This window comes from Blennius ocellaris (genome assembly GCF_963422515.1).
Source record: "Blennius ocellaris genome assembly, chromosome: 3".
Taxonomy (NCBI): Eukaryota; Metazoa; Chordata; class Actinopteri; order Blenniiformes; family Blenniidae; genus Blennius; species Blennius ocellaris.
In genome coordinates, this window is record NC_137652.1 from 15,946,623 (window position 1) to 15,960,392 (window position 13,770).

At 38.8% G+C, this 13,770-nt stretch overlaps 1 protein-coding gene across 1 annotated transcript; it reads left to right on the forward strand.

Moving 5' to 3' along the window:
* Window positions 1-5,631: 5,631 nt before the first annotated feature.
* Window positions 5,632-12,346, forward strand: pik3r6a (phosphoinositide-3-kinase, regulatory subunit 6a; the record flags this gene model as incomplete). The annotated part of the gene is made up of 6 exons (XM_080515514.1): window positions 5,632-5,650; window positions 5,768-5,888; window positions 7,878-7,951; window positions 8,317-8,431; window positions 11,847-11,917; window positions 12,234-12,346. The coding sequence occupies 6 exons, from the start codon at window positions 5,632-5,634 to the stop codon at window positions 12,344-12,346; spliced, it is 513 nt and encodes a 170-aa protein (XP_080371640.1).
* Between the last annotated feature and the right edge of the window lie 1,424 nt (window positions 12,347-13,770).

A 13,770-nucleotide genomic window follows, 5' to 3' on the forward strand; every position in this document is an offset into this window, starting at 1 on the left:
TGGAGCGGACTGCATGGAGCAAAGACGCCAGCAAACCAGGTTATCTCACTGCAACAATATTCACTCATCAATTTATTGACTGAATTCTGACTAAGTACAGATTAGTTATCTAATACAAACTCACTAAATTCACCTGAGATGCATCTTTTTTTATTACTATTACCCTACAGGTAGTTACAGTGATTTCAGCTTTATATTTATGGCTATATATATATATAATGTCAGTGTTTCTGTAATGCACATGTATTGATATAACAGTTGTACTAAAAACAAAACTCACTCTTTTAGTCATTTTGCCTCTGCTTTAAGTTTGTAATTGTTTAAAACAAGCTATATATTTTCTATTCTGGCAGCACAGGCAAGCAGATCTGAAAATGTCGAGAATCCACCTGTTGGTGTGCTTGAGTGAAACTGAGGCTGTTTTTTTTTTTTTTTTTAACATGCTGGCCAACGATTCAAAACATGAATGAATGATGACCCACGTGAGGGAGTTGGCAGTGATACGATCCAGATTTCCATAAGCTATTAGCCAGTGGTCATTCAGATGGCTTATATCCTTGTTATGCTCACTGTTAATGTCCCCTTAGGGGACGGCAACCAACATCGTCGTCACTCTATAACCTGCTCCATGAATGTTTGAGTCTAAAAAATGAGAAATACGGTGATAATCAGGTCTCCGTGTGACAACAATGCGAATTCTGCCCAAATAGAAATAGCTAGTAACTTTCTATCTGTTGTGTTCTCCTTCTTTTATTCATTCCCATTTTTTCCCCCCTCATTTCATTCTTCTTTTTCTTTTTGGTCTGCCACATCAGCCCTAAAACGCAATGTGGAAGTATAAAAAAGGAAAAAAAAAATAGAGTTAAAGGATTCTCAGCTGAGCCCATGAAATAACTCACTTATTCATCATGGGGTCATATAATCAAATTGCCGGAGTATGGGGACATTCTGGGTGAAATGACGAGAGGCAAAGAGAGATGTGAAACACTTGCGATGACAGAGTGAGAGAATAGAGAGGGTGTAAAGGAGGGACCATTTCCAATACATCAAGTGATGAGTCATAACTCCTCAGCAGCAGAAAAACCCGTCACAGAGATCCTCTGCAGCAGAACATACTGTCTCTCCTCTGATTTAAGAATACGCTCCAAAACATCTGTGCACATCATGGTGCAATATTTACGTGTAATTACATATCTGAGCACAAAGCCTCTGTTTAACTAGATGACATGTGAGTCAGCTTCTGGTTAAGAGGCAAACAAGTACAGAATATTAATGTTTGCTGGTATGATTGAGAAGGGGGAACCTGAAGCTGAACTAAACTTTTCTTATATGTAGGACTGATGATAAATTTGCATTCATAATGCAGTAATATTGGACATTTATTGACATAATTCACATTGTGCAAATTTGTTATATTCAGCTATGCAGTGTGAGAAGAGGCATCATCCACCAATCGACAATCCACTGGAATGGTTTCATGAACTTTTTTTTTAAAAAGTTAATATTTTCATTTTTCAGCACAAGAAAACAGCTGCTTTTGAAAGGGGTCGGCTGGAGCGGAATTATGTTCAGTTTGTCGTTGTTAAACGTATATTACAGATTCTTTTTTAACGACAAGTAAAGCGGGAATGTTTTTACCTTGGTGACATGTTTTGGCTGCGTGTGCAGTATTCCTCAGAGCGTCATCTGGCGTGAGATGACGTGCAGGTCTTTATCAGATGGCCAGCCTGACAGATCTGTCAGAATCTGTCAGGCCGGCCACGCCTCCCACTCTCCGGTGGTCTCTGGAGGATGGATCCCAGATGTGTGAAAGGGTGTAGGCCCCCTCGTCCTGGTTCATGTTCATCCGCTTCCTGATTTCAGTGATCAGTGAATTTAGCATTTCTTTGTTCTGCTGTGTCTTTTTGTGATCTTGTGAGTCGTCCTGCTGTTTCTTTTTCACATTCTATTTGATGTTCTTTCTTTCTTGTATTAAAGGATCTGCCCATTTCAACAGTGTATGTTTTGTTACATGAGTTGCATGGCATTTCGTATAGAGTCACATTGCATTTATAATCCTGGTCTATTTTCTATTTTGGGTGTACTAGTAGCTGTTGGAGTTTTGTGTGTGGTTTTATTGCTGCGCTGATATTGTGTTTTTTCATTATTCGTTGTATGGGTTCTGTTATCATACCGGATGTAGTTGATGGTGATCGTGTTTTTGTTCTTATCTGGTTTTTCTGTGTTTTGATGTTCTTTCTTTCTTTCCTATTTTGTTTATTCTCAACTTGTTGTCTTCCTTTGTTTATTCCCCATCATGGATACTGACACTGTGTGAGTGCATTGTTGATGGGGTTTTCCTCCTCTTGTCAGTCTGTTTCATCAGTTATGATGTCGGCCCGTTCACGAAGTGTCCTGACGACACATAGTTTGTGTGCTGTGGGATGTTCTGGTATCCAGAGGAGGTACTGGACGGTGTGGGTGGGTTTTCTGTTAACGGTGATTTTTATACCGCCGTCTTGTCTGTGGTAACTGTTCATGTCCAGAAAGGAAAGGGTCCTGTTTGTTCTTTGTGTGTGAATTGTATGTTTCCCATGTCGTCAATGTTGTTCAGATGGTCTGTGAGCTCTTGCGTGTGTCCAGTTTTTATTTTTTTCCAGGATATCGTCTTTTCCAGAGAGTGGGTCTGCAGTGTGTGGGTGCCGTGTTGATGGCCTTGGTTTCCAGGTCCTCCACAAAGAAATTGCTCATAATTGCAGATAGTGGATCTCCCATTGCGACACCTTTTCCTCTGTTTCAGTTTCAACCAAACCAAAGGTATCCAACAGACCTGTTCTGTTGTCTCATTTTAGGAAACATCTTTTATTCCATCTTCTCCACCCTCTTTCTTCAGTCTGGGCTTATGTGGAGCTGCAGCCAAGCTGACACTGTGTGAAATGTGGCGTACAACCCTGGACAGGCTGCTAGGCCATCACAGGGGTTAACACAGAGAGACAGGCAATTATCTACACATGCAGTCCCACTGGCTGTCAATTTATATTCACCCTTTACACTAACATGCATCGGCTTCCTAACAGTCTCCAGATGCAAATTCCACAGAGTGAAACCCTGGTGAAATCCCAGGGTGTCCTGCTGTGAGGCACCAGTGCAAATCCCCACCTGCCCTCGGTAATTAACAAATCATTCTAATTGTGTTAAGCTTTCTGAGTGATTCTGCTATAAATAGTCTGTAAATATTCAGCAAAAGTCACCAAATAAACCAAGAAGCATGTCTTTGAATTGTGGGAGCAAACCAGAGAAACCCCCACGTGCACAGGGAGAAAATGCAAGTCCAGACTGGAAGGCCCTGGAGGGAATGTGGGTTTTCTTGCTTTGATACAGAAGTGTTTACCACCACATCATTATGCCACCTTCAAAATTCAGAATATACTGGCTCCAATTATGATCAATTCAGACGGAGCGTAATAGCCCCTCAATGCAGCGCTGCACTGAATACTCACTTGATTGGGTAATGATCACATCATTAATCCATAGTTATCTTCATTAAACCTTTAATAAAGGTATTTCATTTGAGACGAACAAATATGAGCAAATTTGTTGTTTATTTTTGTCCTCCATGATGATGAATGAACAATGGATAACAGAAATATTTGCTTCCAGGCTCTTTCTCTGGCTTTGGTTGTGACTGGTCGATTGAATCTTATTTTAAAGATCAAACAATGAATTATTTCATTGAAACAACAGTTAACAGGTAATTGATAAATGATTGCTGGTTGGAGTCAATGTTTTGCTCAATGAAACTGAACTTCAAGCTATCTGCTCACTAGAAATCAGTTATTTGATTTGAATATTATAATTTACATTCTTTGCTTAACATCTCGAAATGTTTTGAGTCGTAGAAATGAGTCGTGAGTTATTTTTAACCACTTTTAATCTCATTACCAGTTAATTTCCACTGCCGATGCTTCTCTCTCTGAGGTGTTCGGGTGGTCCTGATGCTCCTCTGACGTCAGCTGGATTTGTCATAGTAACAGTGTTGAGAGTGTCTGCGATGATGTGGCTCTCTATTTGTCTGCCGTACAAAGCTGACTGCAGTTGAAAGCCCATGAACACAGTCTTCATGCCATCAGGAATGTGGCTCCATGTCAACAGCTGCAGCTTGAATGAAGGATTGTACATTAGGTTTTTATTCTGCCTTTTTTTTTTTTTTTTTTTTAATGGTAGTGCCAAAGATGTGGCACTTTGAACCTTGTGAGCTCTGCCTCCCCTGAGGCGAGTTTAGACCAGAATAGAGGTTTCATACCAGGGCTTCACTAAGTAATATTGTGTACAGGAAGAATTGAAAAGACCCTCGATGTCCTTGGGAGTATCTCCCTTGTTATATACCTCTTGGCCCACATGTGGTGCAGCTTCCTCTGCAGGGAAGTGAAAGTTACCTATAGCTGGTTCAGTGTTAAATAGAACCATTCAAGAGCAGTGAGAGAACAGACGATTCCTTTCGACTGCAACCAGTGTCATTGCTTATTCTTTAAGCGTCTTATTGCAAGAAGGTCAACCACACTCGGATCTCGGGGTAAATAAATTTAATCTCTAATATTGAAATGTAGGTGCAGTTTCTGATTTTCTATCTTGTTGGATTATTCAGCATCAGGGCAGCTTTGGGGTTGCTCTCACAGTTTACTGTTGGTGCCCTGTGTGAAAAGCTTTGATGTCCTTTCATAGTAAGTTTCCAAGGACCTTGGGACTAATTCATTAGCATTTATTAGAGAACCGTGTGGAGCAGTCCCATACAGTGCAGTGACTGTTATATTTATACCCAGCAAACGCTGTTTCATATTGTATTAATTTATTTTAGCTTTGCCAATTGAATTTTAATGATAGGTTGTCTTGTACTTACAAGGATACCGTTTGAAGAAGAAAGAAAGCGTGTGTGTGTGTGTGCGTGTGTGTGTGTGCATGTGTCGAGATGGGGACAGATTTAATGTCAAACAAACTATTAAGGTTGTGTTGAGTGAGATTATTTAATTGCTTGAAAGCAAAGCTGCTGGGGGCTTATTAGCGTTTCATTAGTCTATAAAAATGATTCTATTGTTTATATTTACGTAACATATGGAGTGTCACTTATACATTAATGACTGACTATAGAAAGAAAATTATGACATGTCATACAATTTAACCAACATCTTTTCTGTTGGTATCTCCTATAGATTTAGCAACAATGTTTACCAGTGATGTGGTAGTGTACAAATCAATTACAGTGTAGAGTTTGTTTTGTTTTGAGCTGGCCAGCTACTTTCATGCATTCAGACACTTTGTGTGTGTGTGTGTGTGTGTGTGTGTGTGTGTGTGTGTGTGTGTGTGTGTGTGTGTGTGTGTGTGTGTGTGTGTGTGTGTGTGTGTGTGTGTGTGTGTGTGTGTGTGTGTGTGTGTGTGTGTGTGTGTGTGTGTGTGTGTGTGAGGGTGGCACTGCCTTGCAAGTCGTGCCAACCACTGACACATTGTAATTTGGCTGCAGCTCTCCTCTGTGCTCCTCATCAAGCAGCAATTCCAAACTACATCTGCTCCAGCTGTTCAGTCATTCTAAAATGCAGATTCATATGCAGTTATTGTTCTGCAGTGCCCCAAGTCGGCCATTTTTAAAAAGTATTCAGTATGCATGCCTCTCTCTGTGGTACTGTATTTGATGGTCAAGAAGCATGAACACATTTTAATGAAGGAGATCGATATCTATAGTCAGTCGTTTTTTTTCCCAGCGCATTTTCTAAGACCTGGCTCTTTCTCTTTTCAGAGGATGACGTGGTGTCCATGGCGGACTCCAGCATCACTGTTGATGACATCGAGGGGGAGCTCTTTAAGATTGAGCGGATTAGAGACGTCCTGGTCAGGAGGGAGTCAGAGCTCAGATACATGTGAGTGGATTAACTTGGTGTCATGGTTACTGGTCCTTTGCCAAAGTGATATGAGACACATGTTAAGCAATAACAACACAGACATTCCTTTGCTGCCAGTGTGTGAAATCACACATTTTTTGTTCGGCTGGCAGATCACTTATGTTGGCAGCAGAGTTTGATGTGGTAACTTATACAGTAGGCAAAAGGAATGATTGCCCATCCATCACAAGCCAACCACAGAGAGACACTTGCATAGACACCTACTGTATAGGTAAAGTTAATTAGAATGGAGAGATTGTGTATCTTGCACGGGGAGAACATGCAAACTCAAAAAGCCTTGTTATTTCAGAACGTTAACACCACGCTGTTCTGCTGCCTCCATAACGTAAATATAAAATTGTGGATTATCATGCAAGGATTGAGATGCTGAATCACGTTTTGTCTTATTGCTTGAGATTTATGAAAAGGTCAAACTTTCATCTTTAGCAACACTAAACCTCATCAAAACAACATGTGAATCAAAAGAGCTGCACCCCTCTCTAAAAACAAGCTGATGCACTGTCGTTATTATAGTTTTTAAGATGTCCAAAAAAAATCTTGATGTGTTGTGTAGTTACTTGCAATAAATTCGTCAAAAGAGACCGTCATGAACCCAAAACGACATAGAACAAAGAAGATCGCCTCACTGGGGGATTGCAGCATCTGTGTTTGCAAAACCCAGAGCAGTTCAAATCATTTAGCAACACCTTGGTATCACAAAAATTCATCTCCTTACACAAATGGCCCCTGCTCTCTCCCCCTCATTCCTCTCCATGTCACCCCAAGCTGGCCTCCATTAAAATTTCAATGGCTCCACCTTTGCTTCCACCAAGCAGGCTAATGCATGGATATTTATTCATAAACTCGTCTGACAGACAAGCAATATCATGGCAGAGGGACTGCAAGGAGGGTGGTGTGTGGAGTAGTAAGCAAAAGTCAAGCAGATAAAATGGGAAAATTAAAGACAGGGGGTTCGGGGAAAGGGATAGGTGTGTGTTTTCAACCTGTCGAGCAAAGTAGCTTATTTATGCTAAACCTTGTGGCCCATTACACACATCCAATGATGGATGTGTGCAATGTGTGTGAGTATATGACTCACCCTGTTCAGCTGAATGCACATGCTTCTTTAAACAATTCAGTCGCTGAGTCGCAGGGTTCACATGATTGCCCCTATCTCGACAAGGAAAGCTCAAAGGGTCTTCCACCTCATGTCAGTAATGATCCGCTGCATGGAAGGGCCATTGAGAGAGAACCAGGGTGCCACAGACAAAGGCTTGGTAACGGCTATCTCTCTCAAATGTGTCTCAGAGATTTCTCCTCTGAAAAGATGTGACATATAAGATCAATATTGAGTTTTCTCTGTTTGATTGTCACTATAAATAGCCTAGCCAAACTTCTGCAACTGTACCCAGATTTACTCTCCTTCACCTTCATCAGCCTTCATTTATTGATCTCTCACAGTCTCCCACTTGTCATTTAGAGCCAATTCTGATCTCACAGGGACTTTGTTTGCACATACCCAAATATCCACACAGAGAAATGTGTTTGTTTTGAGATACATAACAATAATATTTTGCAATATGTTAAATGAAGAATATCCTATTTTGAGGTTCTGAAACCTCTCACGAAGAAGCATACAGATGATATTTTCAGTTACATTTTTTGCAGGACTGTAAGCATATTGACTAGGAAGCTCATGGACATTAAAATACAATTCCCTTTAAATAAAGTCAACCAATCTCAATGAGGCTCATGTTGCCTGATTTGTGGTCAAAGGCAGAGTGACAGGTTGTCAGTCGATGATGGAATTATTAAAAGTAACTCAGGGATGTATGGAGGGGGAAGAAGGAATCAAGGGGGGGGGGAGAGCAATCAAATTTGTATTGTGTCAGCTTATATAAACAGTGTTTGATATGAATGTGGGGTTTTGTTTGTGTGTTTTTGTTTTATGCCATCATGCCTGAGCAGGATGGATGACATTCAACTTTGTAAAGAGATCACTCGTCTGAAGAAAGACCTGCAGAAACTAGTGTCCATACCAGGTAATGGCGATGTATGGTGACCAATATGTATCAAATGCCTTTTAATCAATTTATTAATGTCTGACATTTTAGGGAGAATGTTATTTTATTAAATCTTTTTTAGCAGGTGGTTAATGTAGGAGATCTTTTATTAATCAATTTTAACAAAGAAAAATTCACGGTAATATATGAATAATACAAAAAAGACATAATGTGTTTGCTATTAGTAATCAGTTTTGGACTCCAGTTTTCTTCCTCGTGTTTAAAACAGAGTCTGTCTGGCTGAAGAAAGTTCATAAGATTTCTTATTTGGATTGAATGGATTGTTTGATGACGCAAACACGTAATATTGTGTATTAAGATATGTTCCGATGTTTATGCTCCAGATAATGACAAGTCCAATGAGGATCGTCAAAAAGAAGAAGAACTACTACAACAAATCCACAAGTTGGTTGAGACCAGAGATTTCCTTGTGGATGATGTGGAGTTTGAACGACTCAGGTGTGCTTCAACCTCAGTGGTTTCATTACTTTCACCCTGAATGAATAATTCACAATTCAATCTTTCGACAAATACAGAACCAATACATCGACGTGGAGTAGGCATGCTGTACCTATGTAGCCTTTTGAAATTTCCCCAGATGAAAAGTTTGGTAATGTTCATCAATATATTCACCATGACGGATTTACTGCAGGTTTTACTTTTTACACCCTTCCTAGCTGCCAATGCTTATAAATCTCTCTCTTCAATATCATACATATGCATGTCTGCACAAATCGGCTTCTTTGCTCTTGATGAAAACACCAGAATGTTTCCTGAGGCAGAATACTGTGAGGGAGCGATCCACCGAGTGCACAGCAGAGAGTCCTTTCAATTAAAGATGTCTGCGTGTATCTCAGGCATGAGGTGGTTTAAAACACCAGGTTCAGTCACTCTGTTCACAAGAAATTGAAACCCAATCAACAGATTCATCCCAACACTTATTGATAATTTACACCAAATAAGACAATAGTAAACAAGCTGGGGGATTGTTTATTACTCAAATCTACTTCAAGCAGATGTGTTGAATGTGTACTGAATTAGTTCTTGTTTTCATGCTGCTGATTAGGTATAATCCCTGAGATCAAAAATATTGATCCCAACAAGATATTATGAATTTCAACTTAGGTTTGTCAGCTGTTTGGTCCCAGACTTTTATGACTCTCATAAACAATGTGCATTTTGTAACAATCTGCTTTCCATAATTGGTATTCAATGTTTGTTAGAGCATTAAAGAGTATATGTTCTTCAACAGGTACTCAGATGTAATGCAAGGATTTAAATGCAAATTAGAATAAAAATGCTATGGGCAAAGGCGTGGTAAACCTTTATCATCAGTCTTGCCTAATTCAAAAATGAATTCAGTGCAAAATCTAACTTTTTTATGTTTGCTATTTCTGTTTGCAATGTCATTTATCAAATTTAGGGAACAAAAGCCAAAAAAGCAAAAAACATAACATTACTGGTGAAATGGTTGAATCAGTGCAATTACTGTCTTATGGTAGACTGATTGCTGGTTGGCCTCGGATTTTATGGATTTTAAACATGAAAGGTGGCACAGCTGTTTTCTGTTATATCAGACACTGATGACAAAATCCTCTAAAAAAAAAAAAACAAAAAAAAAACATTTGGCCTCGAGTTGAGCTACCTGTTTAAAAAACATAGAGAGAATACTTTTTTTTTTCTTTTTTTTTTTTAATAAACAGCTCTATGGGAAACATGCCCTACTTCCACAATGACCCTGTTGCATTTGGTGTGAATTCATATCTTCCCCTGCAGCATTTTCTACATCTCATTCAATTTGTATTAGTTGACATCTCATGCGACCTGACAGTGGACAGCCAGATGTAGCACATAAAACGTGAGTTCAGGTTTAATCTTTCGACAACGCCATTCCTCAGACAGCATCAAACAGTGTTAGCTTGTGTGAATAACACTTTGTGTTGGCAGCTGACAGCCTGCTGTGAGAGAGCTGATGGGCTGCTGGGAAGGTGAGAGGCAGGAAGCAGGGAACAGCAGTGCGGTAATGATAGGAGGGAGAAGAGGATGTGACAGCACTCAAGGCCATGTCGCTGATAAATATAGAGAGTTTTCTGTGTTTTTTTCTTCGAGAACATCATACTTGTCCTTCACCTCTATTTATCTCACAGATTTTATTATCAGGCTCAATCACAATACACTCACTCATATACATATGGAAATTACATGAACGGTAAGGAAGCAAGACATTTGTGTTTGGTACATTAACTATTCGGTTGTTGTAATAAATCTTTAATGGCAACATGCTGTATCTTATCACATTTATTTTTATTAAATGTTGCTACAGCTGTAAGGAACTTGCATTTGTGGGATAAGCGGCAGAGCTCGTCTTTCGGTTGCGTCCACGAATATTTTTTCTCATTGTTCTCTACCAACCCATACAGTTAATCCTGCTGTTGCTATTGTCCCACACAACCTGCTGTCTGACTAAAGAATCAGATGCCATGCATAGGAGGTGCGACACTGACGTTGCTGTATTTCTTCGTGCTCTTGACTCTCCTGTTGGTTAAATGGATAAATTGCCATTATGCGTTTCTTCTGATGTAATTTATTTAATTATTATTCACCAACTGGTCCTAATTCATCTGCAGGCATGCAAATGTACAGTTACGCATCATCAGAGTAACTGTAAAAGTTGATACCTGACGACATTGGGGCATGTGCAGATTAAAAAGTATGGGGTCTAAAATTGAGCCTTGAGGCACACCAAATGCCATTCTATTTATTATTGAGGTGCAAGAGTCCATTCTTACCATAAATATGCTTTCTGTGGGATAGGAATTAAAGCACCAAGACAGTAGCAGAGAGGCTAACTGGGTGTATCAGCCTGTTGGAGTAGTATAATTTATCAAAGGCTGCACTTTGGTGGTGTCACCCCAAGATTGTTAAACGGGAGATCATGAACATCATCAAAGCTTTCTCTTAGTGCACTGTAAATGCATTTACCCTTTAAATGTGGCATACAAAAGAGAAAGAAACAGGCTGTTTAATGTATGACGAGGAAGCATTGTTGCAACAAAAAACTAATAAAATTGGAGCGGAATTATGAAATATCTACTTCTCAGGCACGTATCCCACACAAACAATGAATTAAAATGATGAAAAAAAACCAAAACATTTTAAATATCAAGCTGTAAAAAGTAAAACCGTATTGGCTGCAAAACTGCAGACAAAAATTGTGGGCAAACACAACTGTCGCAAAACAAACTAGATAATGTTTCTGTTTGAAAAAAAATGACATGCCAAAAAAACATTGATAAAAATACCACCTCAGTGCAGTGTACAGCATTGTGAGAATTTAATTCATCCAAGCACAAATTCCCCTTTTGAATTGTTTGTATACATTGCTGTTTTCATAAGCATATTTTCAACAATTTTAACCTCTGATAATATGTAACATTAAGCAACTGAGAATCACTTAACACAAAAGTATGGCATTTGGATGTATTGAATTCATCATTAAACCCACTCAGAATAGATTGATTCTTTGTGCCAGAGGATTTGCTAGAAGTGTCTCTTACCTAGTTGGAGTCTGGGGAAGGTGTTTCATCTCACTACTGTGGTAAAAGACAACCTTCTTGAAATCAAAGAGCAGGTGGGAATTGAAAGTGCCCGAGACGCCTTTCGAGAGATTTTTGAAATGTTCATTCAAAATGAGAGCAGGTCTCCAGCATGTGAAATAGAGTTCATGTTTTAACAATTGTTTCTTAAAGGATCCTGATTCATGTTTTTCAGCCTTCTGTAAAATATTACAATTTGCACATTGTCTTTTTTTATTTTGCTGTTTGTGTATTCCTAATGTTGTTTTTGTAATAGCAGCTTATCTGTTTTATTACAGGGAGAAAGAAGAAGATAAAGAAATGGCAGATTTTCTGAAGTCCAAATTCCCAAGAAACAAGAAGAAGACAGGTATTAAAACATAATAAAAGAGATATGTGAAACTACAATGAAGGTTGTAACTTATGATTGCAAGGTTTTGGAAACTATAAATGATATCTGCAGTGATTTCACTGAGAGCTTTAAATCATAAAGCTTTATACATCAACTGCCTGATGAACCATGAAATACAAGTCGGAAGTTGTAGATATTGCCTCTGGGCTGTTTGATTGATTAGAGTTCCTTATTAAAGCCTTAAATAGCTGACCTTTTTCATATCACCCGAGAGAGATGCAGCATCTCTGTAATTTACAAACTTTCCTGACAGTGTGGTTTTACTGTTTTCTAGGCATGCCAACCAGAAGGGTACCCACCAGGGCTCAGCAGAACTCTTCACCTTTCACTAAAACAGGCCTCACTCTCCTGAAGGAGTGTTGTGGCTTCACATGCTCCATCATGTAGAATTCAGTGTGAATCCTCAGTGAAGGGCTGATAGGAAGACAACGAACCACAACGGCTATTTCACATGATGTTTCCAGTTTCCATGACTCAGTCCAAGACAGACTTTGAACGAAGGGGGGGAGGTCACAATGCTTCAAAACTGACGTGGTGTGTGCTGTACAATCTGAGATCCAAATTTGTCTTTAGTTGGATTTTATATATTTCTTCCACATCTCTGCTTTTTCCCACAGCACAGCACAGCACACAGTTAACAGTACTTATGTCTCTTTTTCTGACAGGATTCAAAGTACGGCTCACTAATGCACTAATTGGATTCAGCTCGCACAACTCACCCACAAGTTTTATATTTTCAAAGTCTTCACTGAGCCATGATAACTGTCTTTGCCTCTTTATTAAAGTAGCTGTTTTCACAGGAGTCAGCAGGCCAGTCTGGACTCTGCTGAAACGTTATAAGTAGCATTTGGTGATAAAACGTATTAAAGTGACATTAATCTGAATTAAAACGGACTCCGCCTTCTGTGCCATACACTGCAGGCTGTTTCTCTATTTACAGTGAAGCAGCACCATCATTATGATACATGACTACCTAAAGAATATCCCCTAATCTTCACTATTTATACTATATGTCTAATCAATAAAACTCATTCTACAGGTATGTCCACTTTTCTACCTCCTGCCTTACCATAATGATTACATTTGATACAAATTTTAGGCTCACTGTTTTTACTGTTTTTTTCTTTTTGGTAATTTCAAATATTATTACTTTAAAATAACTGCACCCATAAAAATGAGAGACCATATAAGTGTCGATGTTAAGTGATGTTCTCTAAAGTCAGAAATATGTTTTAAACTAGAGTATTGTAAAGATCTACGGTGTAATGAAACTAAATATCAAGATAAATATGAATAATAACAATTGTTGTTACCTCTGGCCATGTTACATTACATTTACACTGTAAAACTCTTGCTTTAATTTGTGATTCTCGCTTTTATCTGAAGCTAAAATTACAATAAGGTAATTAAATCCTCTGATATTTAAAGTGAAATGCAACTTAAAACACATTAAGTCTGCTGACTGTTTGTGTTTAGTGGTATTTTCTTTTTAGTTGTCTTTTCACCAGCTCTATTTTTAACACGGTTACTCAGAACAAAGTTGGGAATGTACAACCTCCACATGTGTAAGGGACAAGCATTTGTTGGATGAGCATAAACAAACAGCTTCTGTTTCCTGTTGACTATGTTTCATGTTGTTTGTTAGATTGGATGGTTGAAGAAATTAGAAATGTATCACCATTTAAAAGTGAATCAACCAGGTATGAGAAACATTGATATTGTAAACACAATTGTCCTTTATTGTTGAGCTTACTTTAGACAACATACTGTAAATCCTGGCAGACAACGTTTGATTTGATGCACCCTTACAG